This window comes from Scophthalmus maximus, chromosome 10 (assembly GCF_022379125.1).
Source record: "Scophthalmus maximus strain ysfricsl-2021 chromosome 10, ASM2237912v1, whole genome shotgun sequence".
In the NCBI taxonomy this organism is placed as follows: Eukaryota; Metazoa; Chordata; class Actinopteri; order Pleuronectiformes; family Scophthalmidae; genus Scophthalmus; species Scophthalmus maximus.
Window position 1 is genome coordinate 20,843,489 of NC_061524.1, and position 18,886 is coordinate 20,862,374.

The following is an 18,886-nucleotide window of genomic DNA, read 5'->3' on the forward strand; positions in this document are numbered from 1 at the left end:
GACCGGAGGAGCAGCGTCCGTCTGAGGCCGAGCAGACTGCTTTGCGCATGCGCGTTGTCGCGTCGCCTGGGAATTCCAAGGATGGCGGACAGTGACGTAACATCTCGCATATTTTTTGGTTGGTTTTTGTTTTTGTTTTTTTTTGTCACATTTAAAGCTTTAAAAATGCTGCGTTTGATTTGGTTACGGTTGTACACTACGTTTAACATCTAACGATGCCTTTTTTTTCCGAACCTCAACCAATCAGAACGGACAGTATATTGGTTTTAAAAACAAAAGATCACTACAGACGATCTCTCTTCCGTCACTTTGCCGCCAATTTGCAGCAGAAGGTGACGATACTGCGCCTGGTCACCATTAAAACGAAGAATTTGATTGATCGGTTGATTTTGATTCATCTGGAACCATCGACAAAAACAAAAAACAAAAATCAGATAAAAATACAAAGACAAAAACACAATCAGATAAATCGCTCAAAACAAGGATGCGTTTGAAAAGGAACAGGGAAAAGTATAGTGCTTATATAGTCGTACCCCAACTTTATGATATTATATTATTGCAAAAAACAAAACGAATATGTGGATATATGCTGCATGTATATATGCAGGTCATACAATAGCGTACTGTACAACAATACACAAAGTAATTGCAAAATATTATATTTAGATTTTCTCCTTTCTGTAGTGGTCAAATATTATTTTCTTGTATCTATTTTTTAACTGAATAATAGTATGGCTTGGGGTGCTGCTGACGTATTGGCATCCCACCGATTACATAACGAGATGAATGTAACTATGAAAATAATACTTATACTTAATATTATCGTATTACTACATGATGCTGATGTTGATACGTGCGGCGGAGATTGTGTTTTTCGTCACGGAGACAAAAGCCCTTCAAAAGTTGTCATGATCATATTGTAGGGTAAATTGCCAAACACACAATACAGGTCTAACCTTGGTTAAGTAAAATATTTTTAAAAAAATGAATGCACTTCAATCTGTTAAAATAGATTTTAGCAGAGAGAATGAATAAATACTTCAGCTATGATGTTGCCTATAGATTAGATTTGAATCTTTATTTCAGACAGTGAAAGGTCCATATCAGAAAAAAGAAAAGAAAATATAGAAATTCAACACAAGGATGACAAGGTCTTAGGTCCTTGCCTAAGGAACTGGGAATCGAACCCCCAGCCTCCTGTACCAAAGTCGGCGGTGTAACCCACTTCCATAAAATCCCTCAACTCTGCATTAAAAGGTCGGAACATTTCTAGTGTGACTGTAGCACTCGGCCATGTTTTGTTAGTGAAGGACAAACAAAATATTGGGCCTGTGATGTTCTGTGAGTTTTTACTGCATTGGTTCCCATTGGCTGGCTGGAGGGGGAGTGTCCTCTACTGAGGGGGGCGGGGGGGGGCAACCCGGGATTTCCAAAATAAATACGCAGTGACGTCAGAGAGAGAGAGAGAGAGAGAGAGAGAGAGAGAGAGAGAGAGAGAGAGAGAGAGAGAGAGCACCTCCGGTATGTCAACAGTGGGGCAGCAGCAGGATGGAGTAACGCACCGCAGCATCACCTCCTCAGTACCTGCGCGGAACCCCTCGCACCTCGGCTCGGCTCGGTTCGGCTCGGCTCGGCTCGGTTCTCTGTGGATCTCTGCGCCGGTCGTCCATCGTCACGTCCAAAAGTCGGAGGGCAGCGAAGCGGAGGCGGCAATGAACCGCGCCGCGCGTCCCGAGAGCCCCGCTCGGAGCCCCGGCTGCGGGAGGCAGGAGCGGCGGGGCGGCCAGCCGCGCGGACCGGATGCCGCTCAGCGCGGAGTGTGCCCCGGGACCGGGGACGGAGCCACCGGGTCGGGCCCCTCAGCCCGCCGCCGCCACCACAAGCGGCACTTGGAGGGGGTCCTGAAGAAATACACCAACCTGCTCCAGGGCTGGCAGAGCAGGTAGGGCGACGGTGTTCGTCGTGACGCCCCTGGTCACACATGATGTCACACTGTACTTTATTCCCATAGTAGTCCTGTCGGTTTCTGGCTGCTGCATCCTCCTCAATCTATGGTTCACATGACACCAACATGTTTTTCGATTCTTTTTTTTTCTCCTCTCCCACTTAATCTGGTTACTGACAGTCGATCCAAGTACACGATATTAATGTTTGATGTGATTGCTGTGTCCATCACGCCTTGACTTTGTTCAAACAGTAAAAACTTTTCATTGAGTATTGAGCCCCCCCCCCCCAATGAGAGGTCAGAGGTCTTACATTTAAATAAAAAAAATAGCACGAATGCAACAATCCCAATGTGTATAATTTAAAAATAAACTTCAATGTCAATTCTTTTTCATTGCCAAATCAAAATTTTGACCAATAGGTCACGTCGCAACCAATATGAACCAGTAACAGTAGGTCTGCATTCATCCTCATGTGCATCATTCAGTGAAGCTTTCACCCTGTGCTGACGTCACAGTGAGGGGAGATGAGGGGGGCGGAGTCCCAGAGGGACAGAGTGAGTCATCCAGGCTCAGGAAAGCCCCCCCCCCCCCCCCACCCCCATCTCAACACTCTCACTCTCTCATGTGTGTGAATCGATAGGAAAAGCATCCAATCGTGTGATGAGCTCGAGCTTTGACCGTGTGTGTGTGTGTGTGTGTGTGTGTGTGTGCGTGTGGTGTACGGTGTACTTAACTTCACACATCATGTCTTACAAACGCAGCTGTACTTGAGTCCTGAAACAGAAAAAAAAATTGTGTGTGTGTCCTCCAAATCGACCATTTCCTAAAATAGCGCCTCTAGGAGGTTTTCGCCACAAATACTTTTCGCCTCAGAGCATCGTGGGGTTTGATTTGATTTACCAAAGCATGCTTCTTAATAATACTAATAATCATCATAATTGTATTTATTTAGCACCTTTCAGAAGCAGCTTCACAAAGTGCTTTCACAAAAACATACAAATTACAGACAATTCAAAAGGCGTTCCGACAAGAATACGGTGCGCAGGGCTCATATCTGTATAAAAACAGATCCAAAAAGACATAAAAGGACGACATCACATACGTGATGCTGTCTATTAAAACCAGTGAGAAGCCTAGCTGCTCAGTTTTGGACTAGTTGGAGGCGGGCAAGGGATTCTTTTTTTTTTTTTAGATGAGCTGGCAATAGTTAGGGTTAGGGGTTAGGGTGACATTGAATCAGCACGATTGCTTTACAGAATATAAGCAAATCCATTGAAAAACACTACAAAAACCTGAACCTTGACTTGTCCGGTCTACGGTACGTCTACTGCTCACCTCCTGCGGCCATGTTCATAACGCCGCGGCCTTTAAAAACGGCCACATAAGTGGTAATAAGCTGCTTGAACAAATGAGTCCATGTCGAGGACATGCCTGCTTTTAATAGTGGTATGAATATGTTCATCCGTCACAAAGACAGTAAGAAAAGAAGACGACAGAAAATGTTTTACCCCCCCAGAAAAAGATAAATAAATTAAAATCCTTATTATATGTATGCAAATATTGTGAATTTTAAGATACATTTCTTATTCTATAAACAGCCTCCACTGGATATGATGTCTTAATCTAGTGTACGAGCTTCAGTCCAGATTCAAACCTTTCCAGACTGAAGTAAATGACTTCCCCCCAAATTTTTCAAGGTGTTGAAGAATCTGTATATCTGAATATCACTTTATTTTGGATCTCTCATTTTTCCTCTCCTGCAGATATTTTGTACTGGACCCAGAGGTCGGCCAGCTCCAGTATTACCTCAATGAACTGAGTAAAAGCAAACAGCCCCCCCGGGGGTCTCTGCCTCTCCTCGGGGCAACGGTGATCTCCAGCAACGAGTTTCCCTTCATGTTCACAGTTCAGTCCGCTATCGGGGATTTCTACAAACTCAGAGGTGGGGAGAACGATTGAATTGGCAAAAAATCGTCTCAATAACCGTGAACGGCACATGGCGGGTCGTTTAATTCAAATGTAGTATTTTCTTCAGTATCCAAGGATGTGCAGTTTTAAAATATTGAGAATTCTCCTTCAGCGAGTATCTGGCAAAAGCTTCGTGGCGTCGGCCGTTTCCTCACACTGAGTCTGTTCTCTTCCCGTCAGCACTGGACGCCCGGCAACAAGAGTTATGGATGACTCAGCTTCAGCTGTGTTCCCGACGCCACTCTGACAGCAGCGCCCAGGTACACAGACACACACACACGCACGAAAACACACACACGCACGCGCAAACTGCTTTATGACTCTTTAAAATTTGACATTGAGCTTGAGACGTGCAACTTTCCATATCATCTTCTCTTCCTCCTAATGTGATTACGGCCATTATAAACGTACAGACGGGCTTGGTTAACGGATATAATGGAGCCCGACTGTATTCCCATCAACTTTGTATCTTGTATATTATCCGTGGTTTGTGTTCCCTGCCACCATTTTTCATATCAGTTCCATTAAAGCTACAGTGTGTCATATTAAGAATAACTTATTCACAGAAATTTAATATATTGTCCATAAGTGTTCATATATGTATAATCAACTGTGAATGAGTTGAATACAGTTCCATGAGGTGGACTCGACCTCCGTGTGAGTCTCCATGTTTGCTTCGTCGTGTTGAATACGGTTGTTGAACCAAACGGTCCAGAATACGTCGCATTCGCGTTGAATTGTCAGACGCTGCCGGAAACCGGAAATTGAATCGGCGGTGCGCAGCCATAAAGTGTCCCCTGTCGGTCGCTCAGTTGGTTGCGGTTTGCAACTTTACCACCAGATGCCGCCAGAAAATTACAAAAATGACACACTGGGGCTTTGAAATTGATTAGACCTCTGACTCTAGAGGTGAAAAACGTCATTGTCTGAAACGGTGGTAAATATTAGACTGTGTTTTGGTTAGCGCGATGCTGCTGTTACCGCGGTTACAATTTGCTAACTGTCTGCTTGTAGGCGATGACCCAGACTGAAGGGCAGCAGAACCTCGTCAACTCGATTGAGTCCCTCGCCCCCCAAGGTGGACCCCTGTCTTCTCTGGACGAGGTAACGCGTCGGTGATTCGTGCATACGGGTCAGAGAGAGACCACAGTCATCTTTTCCCATCAAAAGAAGAATTATGTAGTAGCTCTGCATGACAGTCCATATCACTATTGCAATTGAATTGCGTCTTCCAAATTCTCTAGTTAGTTAGTTGCATCTCTGTTACCTGTTTAATAACTCTTCAAAGGCTTTTTGTTTTCTTCTTTGTGGACTATATTGTTTTATGTATTCTTTGCACCACCTGGTCATACAGCACTGTTTTTGTTTTTGACATGAATTGAAAGGTGAATACTCCTGTTGGTCGACCTGAGAGCCGTTCAGGTTGTGCCTATTCCTGCTCCTCCTCATCTTCTCCTCTTTCTCACGTCAATTCCTCCTGTCTTCCCTTTCCTTTCCTTGGTCAAGGATCTTCTCCTTTTGAAGGCGGCTTCTGCAGCCACTCTGAGCTGCCTGGGGGAGTGCCTCAGCATGCTGCAGCACAACGTCGTCCAGGCGCTCAACCAGAACCAGAACCAGAACCAGAACCAGAACCACGTCCCTTGTCCCAGCCTCTGCCATGGCTCAGCGCCCAAGGAGAGAGTTCAGTCGTGGAGTCAGCAGCACTGCAGCTCCGGTGGGATCCAGCAGCAAGCGCCTGGTGGCCTCAGCTCCAGAAGCCAAAGCCCGACTCACAGCAGCTTCGGGAGAAGACAAGGAAGTGGCCACAACCACGTCCAGAGCCAGAGTCATGCAGGTGAGTCGAGTGATGGTTGGAAATACTTAAAGTCCCCCTCCACTCAAAAGAGTGTTTGTCTTCTGTTCCCGTCCTCTAAATGTCTGACATTGACCACAGGGACTTGTATCTGGTGTTTTCACATTCCTCTCCCAGAGGAGGAGATTTCTGTTTTTCACTTCTCTTCAATTTGAAATTCAAACGAATCCTGTTCAAGCTAGATTTGGTACGTCACAAATACAGAAAACCAATTCGCTGTCGTACGTGCAAATGTGAGGCAAAGGAACCGGAAACCAGTGCAGAAGAGGCCGGGCATCCACGAGAGGACGGCCGGTGTGTCAGCAGACAGTTAGCATTATCATTAGCAGTTAGCATCCACGAGAGGACGGCCGGTGTGTCAGCAGACAGTTAGCATTATCATTAGCAGTTAGCATCCACGAGAGGACGGCCGGTGTGTCAGCAGACAGTTAGCATTATCATTAGCAGTTAGCATCCACGAGAGGACGGCCGGTGTGTCAGCAGACATTTAGCATTAGCATTAGCAGTTAGCATCCACGAGAGGACGGCCGGTGTGTCAGCAGACAGTTAGCATTATCATTAGCAGTTAGCATCCACGAGAGGACGGCCGGTGTGTCAGCAGACATTTAGCATTAGCATTAGCAGTTAGCATCCATGAGAGGACAGCAGGTGTCGGCAGAAAGTTAGCATTAGCATTAGCAGTTAGCATCCATGAGAGGACGGCTGGTGTCGGCAGAAAGTTAGCATTAGCATTAGCAGCTCGTGAAAGCTCGTAATCTGCAATGTTGAAACAAAAAATTCAGCATTGCAGATTATTTTTTCATGTACTTTAAAACGTGACTGGAGGGGGGGGGATGAAACCATGAGCCTATCTCCAGCCGGTTTTTAATAATGTGATCTATTTCGTTTATTTGGAGAAGAAAAATGTAATTGTTAATTTGGATGAAAATGTACAATGCCAATGCAAGCAAATTATCCAGACCACTTCAGGAAATGGTCTGGCACACATTGGCGTGGATCGCTGCCTGGCATTAATGACATGCAGTTAGACCACAAATATATAAATACAGTTTATAAAAACCTATAACTGGCAGCTCTAGCGCATTTCCTTTGATGCCCATCGAAAAGCCACAGATGAGTCATTTCCTCTACAGACAAGATATAAGTAGCAGAGTCACTTCAGGAGACTCCTGAGGGATCAATATTAAATTAATGATGATGAGCAATGTTGAGTTTACTGTACCTTCTTCTCCCGCTCTCATAATCCTCTCACAGTGTCAGCAAGGCAAAACAAGGAAAGAAAAATAGCACAAGGATGCCTTCAGGTTCCTCCGTCTGTCTCATGCTCTCACCTCGCACATCTTGGCGCTAACTCAAGAGTATCTCTCTCGCATCACGTCCGTTCACTTGAGACTGCCATCTGTTCACACATTCAGATTTTACACAATTCACGTGTTCACAATGCAGAAAAGACATCAAGAAAACAAGAAGCCATATTTAAGAAACAGCCGAACTAGAAAAGACAGGCTCCACAGATACACACATTTATATTTATGTGCACAAACACTGAAAAAGGGAATTTTGCATAATATGTCACCTTTAAAGAAATCTCCACAAAATCAGATGAGCTCTAAATTTCACAATTTGGGATTAATTGTGGTCTTGTTTATTTTGCCACCAGACAATTCCACTGGATTGTCCAGACCTTCCTCTGAGAACCAGGTGAACGACGGCGCACAAACACCTCTGTCCTCCACCACCGGGCCCGAGGACCCAAACCTCCCCCAAGAGGTAAATCCATACCACATCACTGGATCATACTGTACTCATTTTAAATCACTCAAATTGTTTCATGCTTTTCTTTTCCTCACACTGCTTTTCTTGTTTGAAACGGCGACATTCTGTTTCTGATGGTCTGCTTGAAAGTCTGTATCACTCTGAAGCACATTTATAAACCTGCTCATTGTCTAAAGACGTATATTTAGATATTCACTGCACCAAACATCAGAGACTTTCAAAATAGCACAAATGTGTCAGAGTCAGAATTCCTAATTGAAGCAGAGAAACATTTTTAGGATTTTCTTGGTCTAATGATGTTTGAACTGTTGGATCTCTTTTGTTGAGTGAGATCCAGGGCCATCACTAATGTGATCTCTAACGTGATTTCTAAACATTTTTATGAATGACTAATCTCCTTAATACAGTTTTACCAGGGGGAAATTAGGCAGAAGTATTCTCACTCACTGGACCAGAGGAAGCAGGACGATAGAGTGAAGTAGGAGGAGGGATTCATTTAGGACGGGTTCTGGTGTAGTGCTGTGTGTATGTGCAGGGGGGGCGGGGCGAGGGGGGATTATCAGCATCACTCTGAAACCTCCCATCAAAAGTACAGAAGTCGGCGCTCTCCTCTCCTCGTCGTCTGGTCTGTCCATCTCCCCCTTTCTCCTCCTTCTCCTCGTCTTCTCTCCACACTTTCTGTCTCTTCGTCGTGGTTGATGTCTCGCTCTGGCTCTCCCCCGTCAGCCAGTGTCTGCTCCCTCACCTCGATGTCCGTCCCTCCGGACTCCAACCAAGTTGTCGGTAGTTGAATGGCAGCCAAACAACCTGAGTGTAGGATCACATACTCTGTGTGTGTTTGTGTGTGTGTGGCAGAAAGACAGAAAAGCATTACAATAGTCATTTCAGATGCTGACTGTGACTGCGCCATCTTACTGTACATAGCCTCAGAGTAAACCAGATTTTTAATGAATAATTTCATAGAAATATGAACAGACTGACACTGTGTGGTCAATTCACTTCGTTTTATTGTTTTCACCCTAAGTTAAATGAAAGTGCAGTGTAGTTTCATCTCTGACTATAAAAAGTTGTATATTTGGCAGCAGCTTTAAATTTGAGTGTAAACACAACTTGATGTGTTCACATACTTAAAAACACAAGATGGTTGTTTGTCGAGCTGGACTTTGATAATATTCATCTAATTTTTCTGCATCCATGTTATTGTATTACAGTAGGCCAGCGCCACTATGTCCACTAAAGATTATACTCTGTGCTCTTAACATGTAGGTAAAGATATGCAACCCAGACGCCATAGATCCCAACGACGAAACCACAGACACAGAAGATGAGGAGGAGGAGGAGGAGCTGGGAGTTCTGGATGATCAGCGAAGCGTCATCATCCATCTGTTGTCCCAGCTCAAACTTGGCATGGATCTGACGAGGGTAAGAGTCCGGTTCTGCTTTCATCATTTACCTGTAGCATCTGTAGTGGTAAGTGAAAAGACCACACTATAAAACCAGGCTCCAAACTGTCTGAAAGGAGGCGTCCTATGTGGTCGGCTGTGAGTCGTCCACTAAATAGAACAGAAACAGAAACCACAAAAAATACGACTGCTTTTTTGGTTTTCTGTTTGTATCTCTTTTAAAATTTGAAAATTTGACTATTTAGCACGATATCACAAAGCAACAAAAAAAAACACAAGAAACTTGTACAGCTGAGATTTAGAAAAAAACCTGTAGAGGCTTATGAAAGCAATCTCACCTGGATATGCATTACAGGAAAATACAAACCTAAATACAAATGTCATGTAATCCACAGAATAATCAACCACAAGATCAGGTAGCCAACGTAAAGTATATAATATAGATCAATTTAGATAATGTAATGAGGGTGTGTGCGCTTTAGCATATGACTGAGTGTGAATATGATCATTTTGGATATCAGACAATTCCTAAGCCTTTATTTTAAATTCTTGGCTGAAGTAAAATCTGGATTATAACTGTTCCATAGCTGAGCCCCTTTATATCGGATAGAGAACTGGCAGAGCCCAGTACGGAAAATGGGGAGGTGTAACTGTTTGGCACGTCTCGTATCATAGTTGTGTACATCGTTGTTGGGCTGAAAAAAGTGCTTCATGAGGGTACGGGAGGCAAAGCAGGCTGATACAGTCTGATAGATCTTCTCTGTCGATCCCTCTCCCAGGTGGTGCTGCCTACCTTCATCTTGGAGAAGCGCTCCCTGCTGGAGATGTACGCCAACTTCATGGCTCACCCTGACATGTTCCTCTCAATCACCTCCGGCCGCACAGCAGAGGAGCGCATCGTGCGCTTTGTCGAGTACTACCTGACCGCCTTCCACGGGGGCCGGAGGGGCGCGGTGGCCAAGAAGCCCTACAACCCCATCCTGGGTGAGAACTTCCACTGTTCTTGGTACGTGCCTCGGGACAGCGTTCGACCTCTCAGGACCACAAACTGCACTGGTCCCATTTCAGCCCCCACGGCCCCCTCGAACATTCCCAGGTCTTCACAGAGGGGAACAGATTGCGGCGGCGGCGGCGGCGGCGGCAGCAGAGCAACTTCCGACTGCTACTGTGTTCGCTTCGTGGCGGAGCAGGTGTCCCACCACCCGCCAGTGTCAGGCTTCTACTGCGAGTGCAAGGAGAAGAAAATCTGTGTGAACACACATGTCTGGACCAAGAGCAAGTTCCTGGGCATGTCGGTTGGAGTCTCCATGGTCGGGGAAGGTAAGAGAACATGTAGCCTGTTCTAAAGATGACTGACTTTGTGTGTGTGTGTGTAGGCAGAGTTCAATTTTTGAAAATAGCGGAGGGGGGGATGACTCGATAAGGTGTCGCGGCTGGACCAATGTGACACAAGCTCAACAAAACAAATCATGCAATAATTCCAAATATTTGCGCTTGGTGCATGCATTGATCAAGGCGGATTGAACCAGGATGTTAGGTGAATCGCACCCTTTGTGTAGGTTAGATGACATACAAGTTTTTATTTCATTCTGGCAGTTGACAAGTGAAAGAGGGTGCTTTGGTGCTTAGATAAAGCTGTGTATCATCGGCAAAACAGAGTAAACTGAGACGATTGCGGATTATTTGACCAAGTGGGGTGAGCATGTAGATGGTGAAAAGGAGGGGTCCAAGCACAGAGCCTTGGGGCACGCCTTGTTTGACTGGGGCTGGGGTGGGGGGCCGGAGCTAGAAGGTGACGAACTGTTTCCAGTCGGAGAGGTATGACTGAAGCCAGGAGAGCGCTGAACCGGTGAGGCCAACGTGATCCAGAAGAATGAGGAAATGCTAATGTGGCTGCGAGGAGATCATTGGTGATTTTAACGAGGGCGTTCTCGGTGCTGTGACGTGCTCGGATGCCAGATCGAAGGGGTTTCGTAGAGCTCGTGGTGGGACATGTGCCGATGGAGTTGGGCGGCAGCTGCTCTTGCCAGGATGTTGCTGAGGGTTGGAGATTGGTTCGTTAGTTAATGAGGTCCCCCGGGTCCAGACTGGGCTTTTTGAGGCTTTCAGAGAGTCGGGCCGTGTTGCCTCTCGCTGTAAACTTTGAAGTCCAGAGTTTTTTTAGTTCGCTAATCTTTCAACATTTGCACCGTGTTCTTGCTGTCGTCGTACTATGTGTTCAGTTTACTGCTATAGGAGCACCACATGTCTCCACCTCGGGGACCCACTGCTAACTGGTGCGAATATTATTGGTTGACAGTCTGCAGCTGTGCACTATGTGTGTGTGTATCTGTGTGTGTGTGTGTGTGTGTGTGTGTGTGTGTGTGTGTGTGTGTGTGTGTGTTGGGGCTTTGCATATGGGAACAGGCTGTAGCACAGGACAGCTGTTTGTTATGTAAGAGGCATGGCGGGAGGGGGAAGCGAGGCGGGGACGGGAGCTCAGGAAGGACAGAAAGTCAAAAAAACAAAGTGGGAATACAATTCTTAATTACAATGTAACTGTATGCTACTGTACTTACACTACACTTCTTTTGTGTTACTCATACTTTCCTTCAGTGTTTTTTTTTATTTTTTACCTCTACTTCCCTATAGATTTCAGAGGAATATTGTACAATAATTAAACAAGTGTCCATAACATGCTGTCTGGGCAATTGTCACAGTAATTCTCTCCCCTTCAACCCGTCCCCCCGCTCCTCCCAGGTGTTCTGTACTTGTTGGAGCATGACGAGGAGTACGTGTTCACACTTCCGTGCGCCTACGCCCGCTCCATCCTGACCGTGCCATGGGTGGAACTTGGGGGGAAAGTCACCATCAGCTGTGCCAAGAGCGGCTACTCTGCCGCGGTAACCTTCCACACCAAACCCTTCTATGGAGGAAAAGTACACAGGTACTCAGCAATCGTGGGACGTTAAATAAAAACTGTGTTTGTCCAACTTGTGGCAATGTGTCAGCAGGAAAATACTACTTCTGTAAACATTTCTTTTTAATTGTTATGCATTTATTCGTTTATTTGTCAGTGTTGCATTAAAGGGTTTCTAGCATATAGGCTAATTTGCAATCCCTGTCCCTATTTAGGCTTTTCTACTTTAAAAAAAATGGTCATGACATATCATTACTCAAAGTACAGTTAAATTAGGCACATGATGAATAGTGATATTCTCATACATGTGACACAATTATACAAAATATTTACATCACATTACAATAAGTTGTGCGTGTGTGTGTGTGTGAGTATGTTCCCTTAATCATAACAGTATATGTGTTATGCATAATGTTTTTATTTTATCTATTATTAGTATTTTTCGATTATTTTTTTATTTTAAGTGTTATTTTAAATGATCATTTTACTCCAATTAAATTGCCAAAACAACAAAGTAAAAACACTCCTGCATTCAAAAGTAAAAAGTTGTTTTGTTTAAGTACATATTATTACTATTATTAATATTAAAAATGTACTTCCAGTATTGAAAGATGAAGTACTTGGCCACTGTGAATAAAACATGTTCATATATACAGTATTTCACTGTTGTAGCTTCTCTAGGTGAAGCTAGTTTGAACTTCTTAATACAATATGTGGTTAAAGGAAGTGAAGTTTAGTCATTTCCAATCTGGTGGTTGGGCCGTGAGCAGCATATACATGTACAGTATACTGAAGGGTTGCCCTATTATATATGTACATATAAAGTTTGTGTGATTTAATTTGAAGTGGCCAAATTGCGCAATCATCAATCAACCTATTAACTAGACAAAGAGGGTTTATGGGATGACTTGAAAGCAGGAGTTTGGAGACACCGTCGTCAGGCGTTTACTCATGGTACAGTACGTAATACATCCCGAGATCGTGAATGCTAAAGGAACTCTCTCTGTGGATTTCTCTCAAGAGTCACGGCAGAGGTGAGGCACGACCACACGGGAAACCTTGTGTGTAAGGCGCAGGGGGAGTGGAACGGCATCCTGGAGTTCACCTACAGTAACGGGGAGAACAAGGTGATCGATACGTCCAGGCTGCCGATCGCAAAGAAGAGAATCCGGCCGCTGGAGAAGCAGGGACAGTACGAGTCAAGGTGAGTGCAATAAAGTCGGTCGCACACATTTTCAAATGACAAAATCCCTGTCTACATGGAAACCTGCATAAGTGGATCAGCCTCATATCCCATCCTCTGCACGCTTTACTTGAGGTTTTCATGTTGACCAGTGTTGGCAGTAGTTGTCACTTTGGTTTCTTTCCAAAACTGTTTTCTCATTTTTACATTTTGTACACACGCCCTCTCAAACTCTAAACATTATTCAGCATGAATAAACCATTTGGAATAATTAGTTTTGATGGCGTAGTGAGCTGTGTATTTTATAGTTTCCGAAGCAGACGAATGGCAGTTGTTTCTTGTTCTTTGTTTCCTGTGTGTAGGCATCTTTGGCAGCATGTGACAACATCGCTGAAGGCCGGATATATGGACTCGGCCACAGAACACAAACACTGCCTGGAGGAGAGGCAGCGCAGCGAGTGCAAACAGAGAGCCTCCAGCAAAACGCCCTGGAAACCCAAGTACTTTGTTAACGAGGTGAGGAGCAGCGTGACTCGACGCTGCCTCTGAGCCCGGTGACAGGTTCACAGGTTGGCAGATCACTCACAACATGCTGGACAGCAGAGAATATTACATATAACATGTCATGTCATCCGTTTGTGACATTTGTGGCGCCCCCTATAGGTTGGTCACAAAATGCTTTAAGTAGAACTGTAGCTAATCACAGCTGTTAGTTCTGTGCCAAGATTTATGATGATTGGATAAATGGTTAATGACTTATAGCCAATATTCTTCTAAGCCCCGCCCCCTTTGCAAAGACATTTCAGCGGGTAGCGGCCATGTTTTTCAACCAATCTTGCTCATTTACAATAGAAATGTGTATTTTGGATACGTTAAGGCTGCATGCCAAATTTGGTGTTGATACAGTATACAATTTCTAAAGTTCTATTCATATTACAGTTTTTTCAGTTTTTGCTACTTAGCGCCAAATGTTTGTGAGGCTTTCTGTAGAAACACGTTGAATTTGACGCGTGTGTGGGGGCTTGGCCTTTCCAACATTCCTAAAGATGTTTAAACCTGCCCTATGGTTAGTTGACAACAGTTTATCAACATAGAACTTAAAGTTTTCCATTTTATTCCCGTTAACTTGTGTTAGTCATGAAAGCATTGTTTCCACACATATATTAATACTGGTCAAATGATTGTGGCCCCCCCCTTCCTTTTTTCCTTCCTGTTTTCTTTTACAATACACTACAGGATTTTCATGACATTGCAACTTTTCACATTATGAATTGTGGGTTGTAACTAAGCCAGCAGAGTTGCAGACTCACAGGAAGTGTATTCATGAAGTGAACCGGAGCAGATACCTAATGACTTCACAGCAGGAAAGACAGATTTATCAGGAGTGTGTGTGTGTGTGTGTGTGTGTGTGTGTGGGTGTGTGTGTTTTCAGGGTGAGGGCTGGGTGTACCACAACCCTCTCTGGAAAGCTCACTGACCAGTGGTCTGCAGGACGATCGGGGGCTGAGGAGGAGAGAGACAGAGATGAAAACTCTCTCTGTGCCCCGACAAGAGATGCCAAAGACGTCCAGTACGAAACGGACAACCTAACCGTCCCGTCCCAGCGGTGGGGTGAGACCGGTCTCACTGGCAACAGCCACTTTTGATATTAACAGATATTCAGACACAAACTGTACCTGAGTTCAATGACAGAGTGAGATCATTACAAACCACCACTATAAACAGCTACTGCCCTTCTCACCAATTAGTTGTTCGCACAATGTACTTAACAAGTGTTTTGTCACAACTGTTTTGCACAATTAACTGTAAACTATATATCTATAATATATATATATATATATATCGATGAGCCAGAACATTTGATAAATATAGTTATTGTGTTGGATGTGGGAGAAATGTGCAAATGTAAAGACCTGAGCCACCAGATGAGACCGGGCCGGACAATCTTGTGAAGTGCTGCTGGTCAGCAGTGATCAGAGGAGGCTCACAACCCGCTGGACTCAAAGGTGACATATAATGCAAAAAAGTCACTTCTTCAGTATTTGTGCACATTAATGTGTGTATCTGTGGAGCTTGTCGGCCCACAAACTCTGGGCACAGACCACCCTGTAGTTTTTTTGTGAGCTGGCTAAACCCTCCAGCCTGGCTCTGAACGACTTTCTTTCAGATTTCTCTCCCACTGTGATGTCACAGTTGGACTCTTTTGGGGTTTGTAGCCCCGCCTGCAATCTGAGAATCTCCACTCTTCTGTTCAAGGGGCGTGACATTTCCTACACGTTTTGAAAGCGGGTTGACCACATCACAACAGACTGGACCAGCCTGCCAATCAGAGCAGACTGGGGGGTTTATCGGGAGGGGGGCGGGGCTAAAAGAAATCCAGGTGAAAAGAGGGACTTTCAGAAGTCTTGTAGAGTCCCTGCTTCAGCCGACCCATTAGACAGGAGTGGTCGTGTCATCAGTGTAGTGGAAGTTATGTGTGTTTTCATGTTTATATCAGGCCAGTTTGAAAAACAAGCACCGGAAGCACATTTCACAGAACCGAGAAGGAGCTGGGCAGGATGTCGTCTGACTCATCCTCTCTTTGATGGAACAAACTTTTGTAAAAAAAAAAATGTTTAAAGGGAGAAATTATGTTTTAACCGAGGTCATTCTTCATATTGACTCGGGGAAAGGCTTTGTACACAAGAGTAAATAGATTGATCATATTGAGGCTCAACAATATTCCTTCTCAGCATCTAATGAAACCCAATCGACCATGACTTCACTCGAAAACATTTGCAATGACGCAGTTTGATCCGGTAGAGTTTTAAAGGTGAGTTCACCAATATTACTGTAGATAAAACATACACCTCGTCCTCCACCTGACTTCAATGTCAATAAAGCTATGCAACACCTGACCCACCCCACAGCCCTGTTTTGAAGCTGTTTCAAAGCTCTTTGTTTAAAATAAATATTGCATCTCAAACCTGCTGTTTCCTGGATTGTTGGAGCTTTTTTGTCATTGTCTTGTTGTGGTGTTGGTAAACGCGTTTATCACAGAGCTTTTCTTATTGAACACCTTTATAGCACAAGTTCCGTTCACAAACACACACAAACTGACAGTGTTGCTATTTAACGTTGACTGTTTCTGTCCAATCATACACTGCCTGGAGAGCCGTCAGTGTGTGTGTGCGTGTGTGTGTGGTATTATAAGCAAAATGTACTTAAAGCTACAGTGTGTAAATATATAGAAGAATTTATTGACAGAAATTGAATATATTGTCCATAACTATGTGTTCATATATGTATGATCACAATGTTTTTTCGTCAACTCTGAATTAGTTAAATATAGTTGCATGAGTTGGACCCGACCTCCGTGTGAGTCTCCATGTTTGCTGCGTCGTGTTGAATACAGTTGTTGCACAAAACGGTCCAGAATGCGTCGCGTTCACGTTGATTTCCAGACGCTGCCGGAAACCGGAAATGGAATAAGCGGTGCACCACCATGAAGTGGCCCCTGTCATTTGCTCAGTTGGTTGCAGTTTGCAACTTTACCACCAGATGCCACCAGAAAATTACACACTGGGGGCTTTGAGGTTAAATACACAGTTCTCCCGTGTAAAAGTGAATAGTTCTCATAACAATTTTCACAGTCTTAGCCTATATTATCAAGCGATGTATTATGCAGTAATATAAATGTATTATTATTACTGACACATTGGCTGGTGCCAAGTTAGTTGAGTGAAGCCACAGTGATGTTAACTACTTAATGTTAGAGGTTAAGTCTATGACAACACATTATATATCTGAAGCATCAAAGTAAATCATAGCTATAGCTGCCACATTAATGTAGTGGAGAAATGAATTATGATATTTCCTTCTGAAATTTTGTAAAAGTACATTGAGTTTTAATATAAATTAAAATCAATTATTTAAGAATCTAATTCAATTCATAGATTAGAAGAGTTTAAATCAGCTCGATGAATTATTACATTTGTGAAAATATAATTTGCAACCGTACTTGAGTAAATGTTTGTTTTTCACCAATGAATATACATGCATACGGCACCGTTGGCACATGTAAGTGGTAAGTGGTAAGTTTGAGTCATCGAACTACAGTTTATTTTGTTGTGTGAAAACCAGTCGGAGTGTTAATGTTTGATCGTGGTATCAGCAGTGGACCGGTCTAATGAGAAGGACTGTTATTAATAACCCCATGTGACCCTGAACAGGATAAACAGTTCATCATTAATCTAGTATATGAAGAGACTTTGTCACTGAATGGGAAAGACAAACGAGACTGGAAACAACAATCAAACATTGACAGACAGACCAATAAAGATCAATATATCACTACATTAGATATGAGGACAGTGAGTAGCCTGATATACAGTAATGGCCTGACCAGTGGCCTGAACCACGAAGCCAGATGACTTCAGGTTTCAGTGTGTGTCCGATGTATTTATGTACTGCATGTGAGCATTTTCAAATTGTTGTTTGCAAAACAAACAGCAAAAAGAATAGTAATCACCAAAAAATGATAACCGAAATAATAACAGTAAAGATAATAACAATAGGAAGAAGGGAATTTGGCAATATTGATAATATTAATGGTAACATTTGCTACACATTTAATCGCTTGTAGCCATAAATCTCAAGTTAACTGAGCCAATTGATAACCAGCTTCATGGTACAGCTTATTAGGACCGTCCATGATAGGCCCAGTGAAGCCAGATAACTGGGTCAGTGTTTGGGGCTCTGAAAACATGGTCAGCCTGATATTCCGTATGTTATGATGGTATGAGATTGGTTACAACAAATTCCACCAGGTAATTTGCTGAGAAGCTGAGCCAACAAGCACAGAGACGAATATTAAAACATAACTGTAAGCCGTTAAAGCTCACTAGGCTGCTAGAGAGTTCTGGGTTTACATAGCCCACTGGGTAAAGGCGCTACAGTGTAAAACTCAACGCTGGGTCAGTTGTCGACTGCAGCATACGCCACAAACACAAGAAGTCATCGTGGTAGTTGGAATGTGATCAAAACACATCTCAACAGCGGGAAAAAAAAGTGAAAGAGCTGGTTTGTTATCAGGCTGATAAAGGAAACACTCTGTGTTTTGATCCACGTCGCAGTTTACCCTTGCACCGAAAACACGCTTATGCAAGACAAAACATCAGTCGTCCCTGGAAACTGTCCAATATGAATTAGATGAACTATTGGACTCAGAGAGTGTCATGGCGGGGTTAAGACTGGAATGGCAAAGTAATATGACAGTGGGAATAGGTGAGGGTGTAACTATGGGGAAGAAGGAAGAGCATAGCAGATAAGACCAAACCATTGAATGGCCTCAAGTGTTAACCTTCAAAAATAGTACATACAGAAACCCTCATCACTTGAGACACTGTTGACACTGTGGACTTGCTTGGGTCTCAAGAATCCCAATAATACTTACTTCAATGATGACGCAAACTGTCACACATTTACATTTCCCCATTGCTGCAGTTGAGCTTTAGTGGACAAAACTGTTTGAATTATATATTTTTCTGTGGTTAAAGCATTATGGACTTAAAGGGATAGTTCAGAGATTTTGATGTGAGGTTGTCTGAGTTATTTATACATAGTTAATATGTTACCTTATGGAGATGGTGATCAGCGATGTCATTTAACGGAGTTTGGAGGAGAAGTGGAAGTAGCGTCCCACTGCAGCAGAGGGGACCACCGAAAAAATTGTGGTGAAAAAGACTTTTTTTTCGGTGGTTCCCTCTGCAACAGTGGGACTCAGACTTACGCTTCTTCCATTTCCCCCCCTAACTCGTTAAATTAAATCACTGATAAACATCTCCATAAGGTAACATATTAACTATGCATAAGTAGCTC

The 18,886-nt window shown here is 43.7% G+C and overlaps 1 protein-coding gene across 2 annotated transcripts; it reads left to right on the top strand.

The window, feature by feature from the left end:
- The first annotated feature begins 1,508 nt into the window (after window positions 1–1,508).
- On the top strand, window positions 1,509–15,256 carry LOC118285467 (oxysterol-binding protein-related protein 10-like). 2 transcript variants are annotated; one of them, XM_047335141.1, is made up of 13 exons: window positions 1,509–1,942; window positions 3,710–3,888; window positions 4,095–4,174; window positions 4,929–5,018; window positions 5,421–5,748; window positions 7,427–7,536; window positions 8,269–8,349; window positions 8,809–8,964; window positions 9,725–10,265; window positions 11,685–11,871; window positions 12,866–13,048; window positions 13,390–13,543; window positions 14,460–15,256. In XM_047335141.1, exons 1-13 carry the CDS (start codon window positions 1,524–1,526, stop codon window positions 14,502–14,504), a joined length of 2,553 nt encoding a protein of 850 aa, XP_047191097.1. In that variant the 5' UTR covers window positions 1,509–1,523; the 3' UTR covers window positions 14,505–15,256. The 2 variants fall into 2 exon arrangements, with proteins under 2 accessions (XP_047191097.1, XP_047191098.1); XM_047335142.1 differs by lacking the exon at window positions 8,269–8,349.
- The last annotated feature ends 3,630 nt before the right edge of the window (window positions 15,257–18,886 follow it).